The sequence below is a fragment of the Cupressus sempervirens genome, chromosome 10 (assembly GCF_028749045.1).
Source record: "Cupressus sempervirens isolate cs-2001-9-10 chromosome 10, ASM2874904v1, whole genome shotgun sequence".
Classification (NCBI taxonomy): Eukaryota; Viridiplantae; Streptophyta; class Pinopsida; order Cupressales; family Cupressaceae; genus Cupressus; species Cupressus sempervirens.
The window spans coordinates 526,195,470-526,211,556 of record NC_143127.1 but is presented as its reverse complement, the minus strand read 5'-3'; the positions used below and the strand labels follow the sequence as shown (position 1 = coordinate 526,211,556).

Below are 16,087 nucleotides of genomic sequence, written 5' to 3'. Positions count from 1 at the left end.
TATTATAATTCCCAAACTAAGACTAGTATTTCCAAGCCTTCAACCCCCTTTTCAATATATTGCATCAAATATAAAATCAACAGAACCCACGAATATATTTCATTAAACCCACGGCAGCTAGAAGCTAGGCTTTGAATATAAATAAATGAAGGCTCACAGAAATATATGTTCCAGTATAGCAACAACCTCAAATAGTAGTCTCCATATAATAGTCACAAACTACATGAAATGGGTGGCTAAATGTAATTCAAACCCACAAATCATATTCACAACAATTGGAAATAAACTCTCTTCAAATATTAAAACGCCTGTGAATGCCATCAAAAAATAAGGCAATGCATAATAAACTTACTTTGGATTCATAGCAACCTCCTCAAATCCATCGCCAATTTTATAAGTAAAAGGATCTGCAGTTATTATTTCTCAAATTTCTCAAAAATAAAAAATTCGAAGATATACAAGCACCCTGCATACGATATTTGAAGCTCAAACTTTTAAATACCTTTTATTGTTGTAGATGAAAATTTCACAAATTTAGCTCAACAGTGAATTTGTTCTTCGATCACTAGGCAAAAAGTAAAACTTTCAAGATATTTTATTTCTGCAATTTGTAACCCTTCAGGCTGGCACAATACACTGCTTTGATACCACTGTAATATCCAGGTTGGATGTTTTTCCCAATTTCACACACAAATATTCACAGAAATTTAAACAGACAACTCATGTAAATACTTTGACAATTAACCAGTAAAATCATCAGCAAACGACAATCTCTGAATTCCTATTTCTTTCCATTTTCAGTAGTTGATACAAAATAAACAGCAGCAATATGATATTTTCCAAATGACCGCTACAATCAAACTTCTAGTGGAATACTAATCAGCTCCGATTGTAAACACAGAAATGAACCCAGATAGGAGAAGAGAGATAATGTTTAGCACAAATGGGACACCTGATATGACGTCTCCACAGACAATGGGTTTTCATCAATTGTCTTTCAGCTAAAGGATTTCTGTTATCAAAGCTAGTTGAAGCTAAGCTTCTAGTTCTTAAAGAGAAGAAATCTGAAAATCCAAACCAATGTCCAAGCATGCTGAAATGAACCAAGTTTTCATCTTTTAATTTTAATGCCCAACATTATAACTCTTCAGTTTCTCTTTCCTATCTCTTCATCCTTTTTTCTTTTATTTTAAAAAATCTATTTTCCCACTTAGAAGAATAAAAGACCCCTTTTAATTAAGAAGTGACATTAATATGTGCCTTAGTTTAATAGTCACTTTATTAAGTAACTATTGAGTCTTTTGGCATTAGATTAATATCCAATCAAACTCAGAAGACCATGTGTGATAGCTGACTGGAATGCACAAGATGCTCTAAGTCCAATACTGAGATGGCCAAAGGAGTAAGGACTGAACCCTGTTGACCTACTAAAACATTAAGTGCCTGAAAACCTTGTAGGAAAAACTTCAAATGGCCTACAACAAGAAGTGCCTAGGCCAAAACTCACACTAATCACTGTAACAACCCAGTTAGTCTGCAGGACCATGGCGAAAGAGCTAACAATGCATCAGAAAATAAAGGGCTAGAAAAGGGATATTACATTATGGCCCTCTATTGAACTCGGCAATTATATTGAAGGATTCATATATTGTTCTTGTCGGCTCGGGAGCAGTAGTAAATATCAAGACTGCATATTGCCCTTCTTATAACTAGAGAATTTGGATAGTATAAGTTGTCATCCAAAATCAAAGAGGGCCATAACAATAAATTTATTTTATAGAAGAGCAAGCTATCAAGTATACAAATCAGATTGAGGATCAATTTAGTAATTTTAAATAAAGAATTATGTATAGGTTTGGCGAGAAAGAACTTTCTTAGGATTGAATTAGTCCCAAACCCCAGGGGACTGGACAAGGGACATTACACTCAGCTTCACCAATATCTGATCTTCAATTTTGATCAGCTAAAATAATTTGGAGTTGATATTTGGTCTTGGATTGCTCCTTTAATTGTGCGAAGATTTTGGAATGTCAGGATTAGAAGGAGGACCGAAATCTGGAGCTGTCAAGATTTCCGATGGGTGCAATTATGGTGATGTTGAGATTTCCCCTTATCTTTTACCTTATTCATGTTATGTGATCTGATTTTCTTTCCAAACACCCATCGATCTGATTCCAAGTCCTATATATCTTGGGCAAAAATTTAGCATTCTCGAAATTACAAATATCGACAATGCACGGACTTCCAACCCTATGTCGAGATTGGCATTTTTGCTTGCTTCTTAATTGTGTGATCTTCAATTTCTTCTCAGCTTGGAATGCAACATAACTTATATAAGATATAACATTTAAGTATAAATTACATTCTTATACTTTAAGTTATATTTCATATAAATATTATCAAGATGTTTGAGAGTGGTTTCCGGTTCATAGGAGTTATATTATAGATTTTAGATTTTGGGAGATTCTAAAAATTTCCAGAAGCCAAATTTTAACAATCAGCATGCTACATCAACATTATTGCAATAACCCCTTCTGGAATAAGATTCAATAAAAGGTAACAATGATAATGCCAAAACTAAAGTACAAAGATAAACAACTAAGATGGTGGAGTAAAATATTAGTCAGCACTAGTTCCTATGCAGTCCTAATTAAACAATGATTGTCGATTTGATAAGAAAGTTTAATAGTAATAAATCACATCAACATAAGCTATAATTGCAGAGAGATCAATCAAACATGCACAATGATAGTTACTGATGAAGCATGAATCATATGCTTGATAACACAATGATTGGTTAGATCTTCATGTATATATGACTAAAGTAAATAGATTGGATGTTCTATAGATCAATTATGATAGACGTCAACCTATGCAATGAATGCCGATTAGGATAAGGATGTAAGGCATATTGTTCTGAGTCAATGAAGGATTGAATAACGGATCTAATAACGTAGAATTAGTGATGTTAAATAAATAAAGAAAAAATAGAATAAAATATATTAATTAAGAATAATACTTAAATAATTAAACAAATACCAAACAAATAATGCATGGGTAACAATCAAAAATAGCTAAACACATATTAAATAATAATAAATATATATGAATTACATCACTACTAAACAAGCAGGAGATTACTAGGTAGAAAGGTCACGATTCACATAATAATAGTTGATAAGCAAAATGAGATTATGGGTCTAAAACCAACCAACACTAATTAATAATTAGTAAAGGGTACATAAGATGAAAGATGACCATCGAGCGGGCATGAAAAGGCATACAACTCGATGGGAAAATAAGGGAAGATATTTAGGGAATAACATAGGGAGAAAAGGGGTATGACAATTCCTATTTAAAAAGTGCAACTTCTTATCGATCGAGACCACCGTGCAAAGAGGAAATAGCATTTGACACATGAAAAAAGAAAGTGATATCGTAATGTATAGATAAGGTGGAGAGAAAATTGGTTTAAATTAGAATGAGCCCCTCGTGGATACCACGGCAAGGATGGATAAAGCAAAGGACACGCTGTAATCCTAGTCATCTCTGAAGTAAAAGAGGACACTTCTTGCGCATGACCTCTTTGTCTCGGCACGAGCAAATGGTGAGTAGGAAGGAATGAAGAAGGGAAAGAGAGACATTCATACCTCTCAATTAGGACATCCCACTTGGTAGATTTAAGGTGGAGACATTCCACAAGGGGCACAATTAAGAGAGGAGACATTCCCATGAGTGCCAACATAAGATATAGACGGTTAACAAATGGAACAAGGCAACAAACTAAATAAGGACCATTTAAGGAAGGTTGGGAGCATAGAAGGCAAACATTCAAGACTATCCCCCTTTGAAGGAATTAAAGAGAAAACATAGGAGTGCATAGAGATATAAAATAAACCCACAACTAATATTAGCATTATTTGCAGATGTACCAAACGAATTTTCATAACCAATTTAAAACACCTAATTATCTGATTTAATAAATGACAGATTCTATTTCACATGACAATGACTTTCATTAACTAAATTTAACTAGGATAAAGTAATTGTTTTCTATTCTAACGGTAATTCATTTTCAGCTGATAAGACGAATAAATAAATGAATACATTGCTAACATTTTAACCATTACTAACCTGATAACATGTTCAGCTAAAAATAAAGTAACAACTATTTTATATATCAACTAATATATTCATTCAATTTACGCTATTAGAAAACTAACTATCTATTTATTCTTCTATGGATTTAAAGGTAAAAGTGCAAAAGGAACATATAGAAATAATGGAGAAATCCCTTTATCATGTTGTTCATGCCTCACATTGGTAAGAGGAGAAGCATTGACATAAGCTTAACCTCCCAATCTCAGACCATACTTATCCCCACACATCCTAACTTGAATAGAATGGCCCTCCCTACCTCGGGATCGGACTTGGGATGTTCTCAAGTCCAGCCATTCGAGCTACCCAGTGGTTTGAGTGCCCCATCAGTTATACCTATATAATTGATGTCTATGGACAAACAAAAAAATCTCATGATTGGCACATATGCCTATAACTATCTTGGCCAAGGATTTCAATTTGGGTTCGTAAACCCAATCTCCACCACTCGACTTGACAACAGATTTCACTATCAAGACATGCACGAGCTATTATGTGTTTTCATTACATAGTTATTTATATCTAATTTCATTCTTGGTTCTTGCAGGTTATCTCCACCTCTTCACCATTCACGGCTTCTTTGCCGGTGAATCCTAGGTGCTTGAAAGATTATAACCATTCTATTTAATTTACACCTCTTCACCCTTCATGGCTTCTTTGCCAGTGAATTCCTCAATGTTTGAGCATTATGATATCATTTACACCTCTAAAGAATGTTTGGGAAAATGGTGATAACACATGCGTAGATATTGATTCGTGCAATTCAATTAAGTTTTCTATCATTTGAATCCATAATTGAAACAATCTCAAGGTTACTCGATAGAAATAAGAAAGCAAGAAGATATCAATCTGTATGTAATTCCGACTATGGATGGAAGTTATGCATTCAAAATACACTTTCTATTCAATCCACTGTTTATATTATACAACAGCAACAAAGTATTTAATGGCAAACGTACCAAACAAAGAACTGATTTCTTGGTATAATATTCAAAAAAATAACGTAATGGAAGCCTACTAAAATCGGTTTGGACTTAGCAAGGAAAACACATGACCTACAAACAAATTCGAATTCCTCCTTCCGCAACCGGAATTCTTGATCACCCATTGTATATCTCTTTTCTCTGGATTACTATCGTTGATAGAATTAAAGGGAGAAAGGAATGAATCGGAATTTAGAACTTCTGAACAATTATATTTCTGAGAACATTCTCACTCAGCTTGATAAGAAGTCGTAGCAGATGGAAAGAGAGATAGAGAAAATGCAGAAGGAAAAGAAAGTTGTTCCCAAATCGATTCATGGTATTCTTTTAATGGTTGGCCATGACTTCTTGGTTACCATCGGTTATCAAGAAGGCCATTCGAATACATCATAAATTTGAATTTAAATAGGAGAGAAATAAAGAGGGAAATGGAATAACGAGTTAAAGAATTTTAAATTTTATTTTATTATTATTATATGCTCTTATATACATTCACGTATGTATACTGATGAGGTGACATCATTAGATTATATTATTATAATCTATTAGTGCCATTTCATTTCTATATATATGTGTTCGTATTTTAAGTGTTTATAATAATGATAAAATAATAAAATTCAATAATAAATCTCTAAAGGTGTGAATTATATTTAGTTTAGATTATTTTATGTTTTTAATATATTGTTTTCCTAATAGCTCATGCAGTCCCATAATGTAACCTGTGGTCAAGTCTTTGTATCCTTTCCAAGGGAGTCTTGGGTCATACCTGCCGATCCTGATGACTGAACCAAACAACCATCCCATTCCAATGATCCTGTTTAGAAATGCTTCCCCTCTCTTCAGTCTTCTCCTGCAATCACCCAAGCAAAACATTCTCACCAACACATTAATTCAAAATATATTGATCATTAATTCAAATCAAACAATTGTTAATCATCTAATGACATTTATAAGTTACTGGTTATTTCATCAACGTCTATAATAACTAACTCATTTCACATGATCATGAGAGAAATAATTCGTTATCAATTGGTACAACGTATATAATTAACTAACTCATTTTGCATGATCAAGAAGAGAAATAATCTATTAATAGTTGATACAATGTATATAATTAACTAACTTGTTTCACATGATCAGGAAAAGAAATAATTCGTTAAACCAACAGTTATGATCAAATTAAAAATTAGGGCAAAATTTGGGATGTAACAGCAAACCAAGGATAGAGTGTATGGATCAAACATAAAGGAAAGTAAGGAAAGTATGTCGTAAATTTATGAATTATATTTGTAATTATAAATTTATTCATTTTATTGTATACATATACGAATATATATGTAAAAGGTGAAATTCTAAAAGTATAGTCTACATGGCTTTATGGTTAAAGGTTTAAGTTCAAGAGAGTCCCTTTGGAGGAAAGAGAGTGATCTTAATATGGTATCCCATCCTTATGTCAGTATGTGAGACCAACATGAGTGAGGAATCTTTAATGCTGGAATATTCCATTGAAGGCAACATATGCATATGTGATAAAGGCCCTGGATAGAGGATATCACTTCCAGGAAGGACCTTAGAGGGAGCACTCCATAAAAGACAAAGAAGTAACTAAGGATGGTACTAAAATTGATGATATATCATTCAAGACTTGGAGATCCTCATAAGGGTTATTGATCTCAATGTGGAGACGTCTTTAAGGTTGGGGTTAGGATAGAGGATAGAATAGTATAGTTAAACTTATTATCGTTTAAATTCTAACATTTATTTTGTATGTATTACTTCTCCGATGCTAACCCTAATAGCGAGGACATTACAATTATCTCCCACAACTTTTCTTGATTTTCCAAAACAAGTTTGATATTAGAACAAGGACTTTCCAAGAATTCTGACTCATTTCATCACAAGTCCTTTGATTTCAACTTCATGTCCTTGACTAGCATTTCCTAACTCTCACTCATATCTCCAATTGACTTGACCATCTAGCAAGCCAAAGTTGCTCAAACTCATATCTTAGATTCCAAGACTTGAGATTTCCATTAAATTGGGGCCACCTAAAACAACTACCTCACTATAGAGTAAAAAGAAAGGGTCCCCATTTGCAATGGGGCGATGGTGTGAATACCTCACAACGGCGCCATTTCGGTCTTTTATTTGCCTCATTATCATCATCCAGATCAGCACTGTTTTCTTCATGATTTCAGTTATAACTTAATTTTTAGTGGCAAGGACACTTCCTGACCCCTTCAAGTTGATGGTTTACATGCATCACAACTGACTTTCCAGCCAATCAACGTTCAGTTCTAGCAGTTTTTAGATATGAGATGAATTGTTTTGTTGCTTGAAACACCCTTGCAGTTTCATCAACTACCACATCACAACTAGGCATCCTTCATTAGTGTCAATGTCATCCAACCAATATACTTTTATTATGATTTTCATTGTAGTTGATGAGCATCACTTTCCTGTATTTTGTGTCAAGTTTGGTTGATTGGTCTTCGCTGTAATGTCCCCTTTTGGGACATTAGAAATATTGAACTCTTATTTTATATAATATTAAATTCAACTCTGAGACATAGACTCATAATGTTAAAAGGTCAGTTTAATGTTATAAAAAAGAATAAAGGTCAAGGAGGAATAAGACGAATTATTAGAGAGAAGTTGAAGAGCCACAAGGGAATAGGTAGAAGGCCAGAGGGGAGTCGAAGAGTCTCAATTTGTGTATTGAAAGGAGAAAGAGGCTTATTGCTGGTTATGCTTGATTTTATTATTCAGTTCAGTTTTCTCTCTTGTTAGAGTTTTTAGAAAGCTTCAACTTTCAGCTAGTTTGAGGACGTAACTACTCGTGCTAGTAGACAGTGGATGCAAACCCATTGTCCCTGGGAACATCATTTTAGATGTTTCATTCGCGCTTACAGGTTCTTATTCTAGCATTCCAATCTAACTGTTAAATCTGTATTTAGGATTGGGTTTTTGTACTGGTTATTTTATTGCTGTTGTAAAATGCAATAATGTATTTTAAGGAGTTATAAGAGTTTGCTGGTTTAATCTTTCTGGTTTGTAACACGTGGTTATATGTTTGAATCTTGAGTGTTATTTTGGAAATAACAGAATATTACCTGTGGAGAAGCTTCTGGTTTAATTGAATGTCTCGTATTACATTTGTTTATATTTGAGTCTGATATTGTATTCAAGAAGAGGCTGGATAAGTATCAGTTGGTATTTCTATTGTTTATGATTGTGCTGGAAATTATCTGCAAAGTTTTATTGCTGATTATATCAGGCAAAGAAAAATCAGTAAATATCCGGATAAGGATATTACACTGGTATCAGAGCTGGTTTTCCTGCCAGCCTGTAAGTTATAACAGAGCCAGATTTTTAAAAAGGTTTACCAGAAACATTTTAACTTGAGAAGAAATTTATAGATTTTATGAGATTAAGTTTTGAACATACAATTACGTGGGTCTGTCTTCTTATTCTAGAAGGCCATTACAAACCCGAACCAAGAAGTCAGGCACATTTTTTGAGGTTCATGTTCGGACACTCAAATCATCCTGAAAAGTTTGGCAAATGTTTGAGGGAATTCTTCAGCTTCAGCATTTTCCAATGAGAAGATTATATTTACAGTATTAAACTGGGAGTGAAAATATGACTGTTGGACTCTATATTTTTTGCAAACGAACTATTGAAAAGATTTCTATTGGGCTTCTATTGTTTCTTTAGAAGCAAAGATTTAATAACACTCCTCGGGTTTCTTATGCTATGTGGAAACATTATTGCCACCAATGATGTTACATCCCAAATTTTGCCCTAAAATTTTAAGCTGTTTATAGCCGTTGTTATATCATGTTAGTTCCAGTCGTTATTTAGTTTTCATGTTCATGTGAAATTGAATCAGTTAATTTTAGCCGTTGCATCAATTTGATCGTGTTCATGTGAAATTGAATTAGTTAATTAGAGTCATTGCATCGATTTGATTAATAAATGAAACTAGTCAGTTAAATCTATAGGTTGTGTTCATGTGAAATGGAATTAGTTAATTTTAGCCGTTATTTAACAAGATTTCCTAACGATCATTTGATGATTTTGCTTAACAAATTATGAATCTTGAATTGATATTTTGGTTAGAATATTGTTTGAAAATGTTTACAGGATGAAGACCAAAGAAAGAGGAAAAGCATTATGAAACGAGGTATAATCATATGATCCAGTTATCAGGAATAACAAGTTTGATCTAAAAAGTCGCCATGGCAAGGTTGTTAGGGCTTGACAATAAATTTCTAAGTGGAAAATTGCATAAGCTAAAAATTAAAAATTAAAAACAATATAATTATTAAAGTAAAACAAAATTTTTACATTTATTGTTTTTATTAAATAATAATATCATTTAATATTATGTTACTCTCTTAATTAAAATCACAAATAAATATATGAAAAGTGGCACTATTATATTAGGATTAATAATACAATAATGTCACCTTGTAAATACTTAATTATAATCTAACCAAGACAATAGTATAACATTAAATAATATTAATAAAACTTTTCATCTTCACCTTCGTTCCAATGTTTCTTTCTTTCCAACCGATGGAATACAAAACATAAATGAGTCTTGTAACGGTAGGAAGCCGTAAAGCCTTGTCATATTCGGGACACACCAAGAGATATCCATCTATTCCTTACTCTGCCATAGTCTCAGAACTCTTACGACTCTGCAACCTGAATTCATACATTTGAGAGAGTTTATCCACCTTGTTACCTAGGCAATACTTCCCTATCTCATAAATCACTGTTCCTGTGGAAGCAAGAAGAGGCGTTGAGCCCAGTATTAGTAACTTATTCGCAGGGCAGAAAGTCACGTAAGGAGATGTTGTTTTCTATTAAAAATTTGCTTGTTTTCTTTCTATCTTGTGAACTTGTTAAGACTGAGTCGAATTTCCTTAAATTTATCCATGATTTACTAGTTGTTTTCTGTTTGAAATGGAACGCAAGTAATCTTGTCCACGTCCACATAATTCTGTAAGCATTGAGTCACGTAAGGAAACATATATAACATTTTCCTTATTTTAATAAGCTGAGTCGGAAGTTAATCAATATGTTCTCCAATCATTAACAAAATAGGTCGATATATATATATACTTGTATCTGTATTTATGTCCAACTCATAAACTGTAAGAGTCATAAGAAACAGCCGACTGTGAATGATGTACTGGTTTAATATAAACTTATCAGGATAAACTGATTGCCATAATTTAGAATCTCTTGAAAATAAGATTATTCCATCATCATTCCATACATATTAAAAACTCTGTAGATTTTCTTGAAAAGTATTCTTCTGATTTATATGTTTAACAATATGGATTAATGATTCAAATCTAAGATAAGTACAAATCCCAAATATAAAGGAAACCCATAGGCTGTAAAGCCAGAATCTTGTGAGTACGTGCATGTTGAAATTAATGGTTCAGGCACCAAAAATACACCAGCCTGATGGCCTGTTAATGGTGAGGAGGTGTAAATGAACTTGTTAAAAGAAAACAAGAATAAAAAGAATTAGTAACCATGCATTTTCAAATAAATCTAATAACTTTAGCTCATGCAAAATCCACTTTCGAAGTTAGTTGTCAAGCTTGAGTGGTGGAGATCGGGTTAAAAACCCACATCTTGAAATCCTTGGCCAGGGTGATAAAAAGGCATACTTGCCACAGCAAATTGATCGTGTTGTTGTCATGATGCTTCAGTTATTCTTCTGAATAGTTGTTGGGACCTCAACCCACGTAAATACTTCGATGGCTGGATCAATGAACGTCACGTGCCCAACCTCGAGGTAGGAAGGGCCGTTCTATTAACTTAGAACTTGTGAGGATAAGTAAAAAGGTCCACGGTTGGGAGGTTAAGCCTATGATAATGCTTCTCCTCTCACCAAAGTCAGAGCTTGGACAACCAATTAGAAAGATTTTCAACTAAAAACAATATGTTTCTTCTTACTTGAAAGTATAGTAATTTTCATTTCAAAATTGTAAGTTTATTTTACTTAAAGGATAAATATTATCTGAAAATCTAATTAGATGTTTATTTTCATTTTCAGTTATTTATAATTAATTTAGATTTATTTTCAGTTAATTATATTAATTAAATTGATATTGTTAAGCTTGTTAGAGTAAAAGAGCAATGTAGATTTAACTTTCAAATTTTCAAACAGTTTTCTTGATTTCCATGTCTTGAGAATATGAAGTTTAAATCAAATAGATAACTGATGAAATTAGTTAGTAGAAAAACATGTTGTTACATATGGTATCAGAGCACTGGGTTCAACACTGAACCTAGGGCACATCACCTTCCTAAAATTTACTAAAAATTGAAAAAAATATATAATACAGGATGCTAATACGAAGAACACCTCGCAAGAAAACACGTCATCCTATTTTTCCTTACCTCATCAAGAATATGACTAAGTACAAGACAGTAAGAGAAAAACCAATTGGAATTACGAGAGTACTAAATCTGGACCACCAAGAAAACAATTTAGGGATTTTAAGAATAATAAATCTGAAAACAAAAGCAGCGGAAACAAAAACATTCAAGGAAATTTTCATGTGGTCAAAAGTGATAGAAATAATGAAGGAAGAGGACCACCGGGGGGTTGTTATATTTGCAAAGGGAAACACTATAGGAGACAGTGCCCTAATCTCAATCAATCACAATGCACACCTCTGCCACAACAATAGCAGGTATTTCAGCAAAGAATACACGCAGCCTTGGATAACAGACAAGCAGAGCAACAGTTAGGTCCCATCGAGACACCGAGTAAGATTTATGGAAACCCTGTAACTATACTCATTGATACTGGAGCAACTGAATGTTTTATATCACCTAGACTATTAAAGTAGATTTCCAAAAAGAACTGGTTTTATGGTAAACCCATGGATGGTTGAATATGCAAACCAATCAAGGGCCAAGGTAGAGCAATGCCTATTTGAAGCTCAGGTTGATTTTCCAAACTTCTCTACAGAATTGAATTTATATGTAGCTCCATTGGGATCCTATGACATTATTATTGGAATAAACTGGCTTAGTGAACATAAGGCTAAAGTAGATTGCCATGCCAAAATCGTCAATTGTATGGATGACAGAGGTAGTAGACTCACAAGTATATTAGGGACCAAACATGAAATTAGAGCCCAACAGATTTCAGCAATGCAACTTAAGAGATATGGAAGGAAGGGCTGTGAAATATTCGCAGTAAAGGTTGAGGATTCACAGTGAAGGTTGAGGATACAAGAGAAACCACTTATGGGGATGATTATATCTATGAAGATGGAGAAATTAAGCAAAAATTACAAGAATCATTCGAAGAAAAATATCCTTACTTGAAGAACTATCAAGATGTATTTCTTAAGGAACTTCCTGGTTTACCCCCTTCTCGGAAAATTGGTTTTACTATAGACTTAATACCGGGAGCAGAACCTGTATCCAGAGCCCCTTATAGGATGACCACCACAGAGCTAATGGAATTGCAAATTCAATTACAGGATATGTTGGATAAGAAGATCATTCGACCTAGCATCTCACCATGGGGAGCCCCTATGTTATTTGTAAGAAAGAAGGATGGAACCATGAGACTGTGCATAGACTACAGAATGCTTAATAAAGTCACTATCAAAAATCGATACCCATTATCTAGGATAGATGATCTCTTTGATCAAATGAAGGGTGCGACTGTGTTTTGAAAAATTGACTTAAGATCAGGTTATCATCAACTGCGAATTAAGGAAGAAGACATACACAAAACCGCTTTCAGAACTAGGTATGGACATTATGAGTTCACAGTGTTACCATTTGGGTTAACTAATGCCCCTGCAGCCTTCATGAACCTAATGAACAGTATATTTCGCGATTGTTTGGACAAATTTGTGTTGGTATTTATAGAGGATATTCTTATATACTCTAAAAATGAAGAAGAACATCAAAGACATTTAGAGATAGTATTACAGAGACTTAGAGAACATAAATTATATGGAAAATTATCAAAGTGTGCCTTTTACCAGAAAAAAATACAATATTTAGGGCATATAATTTCAGCGCAAGGCATAGCAATAGATCCATCTAAAGATTAAAGCAATTAAGGAATGGCCCATACCTAGAAACATATCTGAAGTTAGGAGTTTCATGGGGTTAGCTGGATTTTATATGAAATTTGTCAAGAACTTCTGAAAAATAGCTTATCCCATCACATCACTTCAGAGAAAAGGGAAGAAATTTGTTTGGACAGAAAAATGTCAATTAGCTTTTGAGTTTCTGAAAGAAAAATTGACTACTGCACCTATTTTAAGGGTACCTAATCCACTGAAACCATTTGTAGTAATCACTGATGCTTCAGGTGAAGGATTAGGGGGCGTGTTAATGCAAGACAAACAAGTCATTGCCTATGAATCTAGGAAGTTGAAAAATTACGAGCAAAATTATGCACCTCATGACTTGGAATTAGCAGTCATAGTACATGTTTTACAAATGTGGAGACATTATCTAATTGGAAAACCCTTTGAGCTCCGATCTGATCATCAAAGCTTAAAATATATTTTCACTTAGCAAAATTTGAATGCAAGGCAGAGGAGATGGTTAGAATTTTTGGCAGAGTATGAGCTTGACATAAGCTACATTAAGGGGAAAGAGAATAAGGTGGTTGATGCTTTAAGCCGAAGAAGACATATTTCAGCAATGACTGAAGTAAAATTTCAATTGAGGGATCAAATCTTACAACATTTAGAGCATGACGAATTTTATGAAGAAATCAACATGTCACTTATTAGAGATCCGCAAGACCCCAAACATTCAGATTTTAATTTAGAAGATGATGGACTGTTGAGATATCACCACAGAATTTACGTACCAAATCATCCTGAGTTGCGAAGATTGATTTTAGGAGAGTATCATTCAGCTCCATATTCAGGACATCCGGGGGTAACAAAAATGTTATCCGACATAAAACCCTTATACTTTTGGAAAGGAATGAAAAGAGAGATAATTGAATTTGTAGCAAGTTTTTTAGAATGTCATAAAGTAAAGGCGGAACATAGATACCCAGCAAGATTGTTGCACCCAAATGAGGTAACTGAATGGAAATGGCAAGTAATATCCATGGACTTTGTACAGGGATTGCCTATAACTAGGAATCGACATAACACTATTTTGGTCGTGGTTGATAGATTGACTAAGGTTGCACATTTTATTCCAAGGAATTTATCCGATGGAGCACCTGAGATAGCCCATAAATTCATAAAAGAAATATTTAGATTACATGGGGTTTCAGAGAAAATCATTTCAGATTGAGATACAAGGATAACTTCTAGATTTTGCCAAACATTATTTTCAGCCTTGGGCACTAAATTGAATATAAGTTCAGCTTATCATCTTGAGACAGACGGTCAGACAGAGCATGTGAATCAGGTACTAGAGGACCTTCTAAGGGTTTATTGCATGGATCGACAATATCAATGGGAAACGTACTTAGCTTTGGTTGAATTTGCATATAATAACTCATACCAATCTTCAATCAAAATGGCTCCCTTTGAAGCCTTGTATGGTCATAAATGCAGAACCCCAATAAGCTGGAATCGATTAGAGGACAGGGTCATTGTTGGGCCAAAAATGCTACAAGAGATGGAAGAACAAGTATTTCAGATCCGCCAGAGATTGAAAGAAGCAAACGATAGGCAGAAAAGTTATGCTGATGCAAAAAGGTTACCCAGAGAATTTTCAATAGGGGACAAGGTGTTATTGAGAGTCAAGCCTCAGAAAAGTACAATTAAGTTTGGGAAGAATGCTAAGTTGGCCCCTAGATACATAAGACCTTTTGAAATTTTGGAGATTGTTAACCCAGTGGCCTATAGGATTGCTTTACCTCCTGCCCTTGCCAGGATGCATAACGTCTTCCATGTGTCTTACCTTAAGAAGTTTGTTAGTCATCATGAGCACATGATTGATTGAAAATTGTTGCAGGTACAAGAGCTAGGGGTGGTAGAGGTAAAACCGCTCAGAATACTCAAGGTACATAAGCTGCGCTTACGAAATCGAGAGGTAACACAGTGCAAGGTCCAGTAGGACCAGTATTCAGAAGATAATGCTACATGGTAAGATTATCATGATATTTTTCAGAAATACCCCTACCTATTTACAGAAACTGGAAACTGAATATTTCATTTCTTTTTCTTTTTCTGTTCTTAATTTTTTTTTTTTTTTAAATTGATATTATTTCATCGTGGACGATGAAAAACCTAAGGGGGTGGGTATGTTACATCCCAAATTTTGCCCTAAAATTTTAAGTTGTTTATAGCCGTTGTTATATCATGTTAGTTCCAGTCGTTATTTAGTTTTCATGTTCATGTGAAATTGAATCAATTAATTTTAGCCGTTGCATCAATTTGATCGTGCTCATGTGAAATTGAATTAGTGAATTATAGTCGTTGCATCGATTTGATTATTAAATGAAACTAGTCAGTTAAATCTATACGTTGTGTTCATGTGAAATGGAATTAGTTAATTTTAGCCATTATTTAACGAGATTTCCTAACGATCATTTGATGATTTTGCTTAACAAATTATGAATCTTGAATTGATATTTTGGCAAGAATATTGTTTGAAAATGTTTACAAGATGAAGACTGAAGAAAGAGGGGAAGCATTACAAAACGAGGTCATCCGAAAATGGGATAATCATATGATCCAGTTATCAGGAATAACAGGTTTGATCTTAAAAGTCGCCATGGCAAGATTGTTAGGGCTTGACAATAAATTTCTAAGTGGAAAATTGCATGAGCTAAAAATAAAAAATTAAACACAATATAATTATTAAAATAAAACAAAATTCTTACATTTATTGTTTTTATTAAATAATAATATCATTTAATATTATATTACTCTCTTAATTAAAATCACAAATAAATATATGCAAAG

General features: G+C 33.6%; 1 protein-coding gene across 3 annotated transcripts in view; it reads right to left on the bottom strand.

Annotated features, from left to right (window-relative positions):
* LOC149534960 (phytochrome-like) overlaps positions 1–16,087 on the bottom strand; it is a 92,536-nt gene that overhangs the window by 48,830 nt on the left and 27,619 nt on the right. Inside the window, exon 3 of one of the 3 annotated variants that reach the window (XM_089807506.1) lies at positions 5,908–5,991. The exons of the other annotated variants lie outside the window; for them this stretch is intronic. Within the exon in view, the coding sequence (XP_089663632.1) occupies positions 5,908–5,991 (84 nt within the window). The remainder of the gene's footprint in view (positions 1–5,907; positions 5,992–16,087) is intronic. 3 annotated transcript variants of the gene reach the window in all.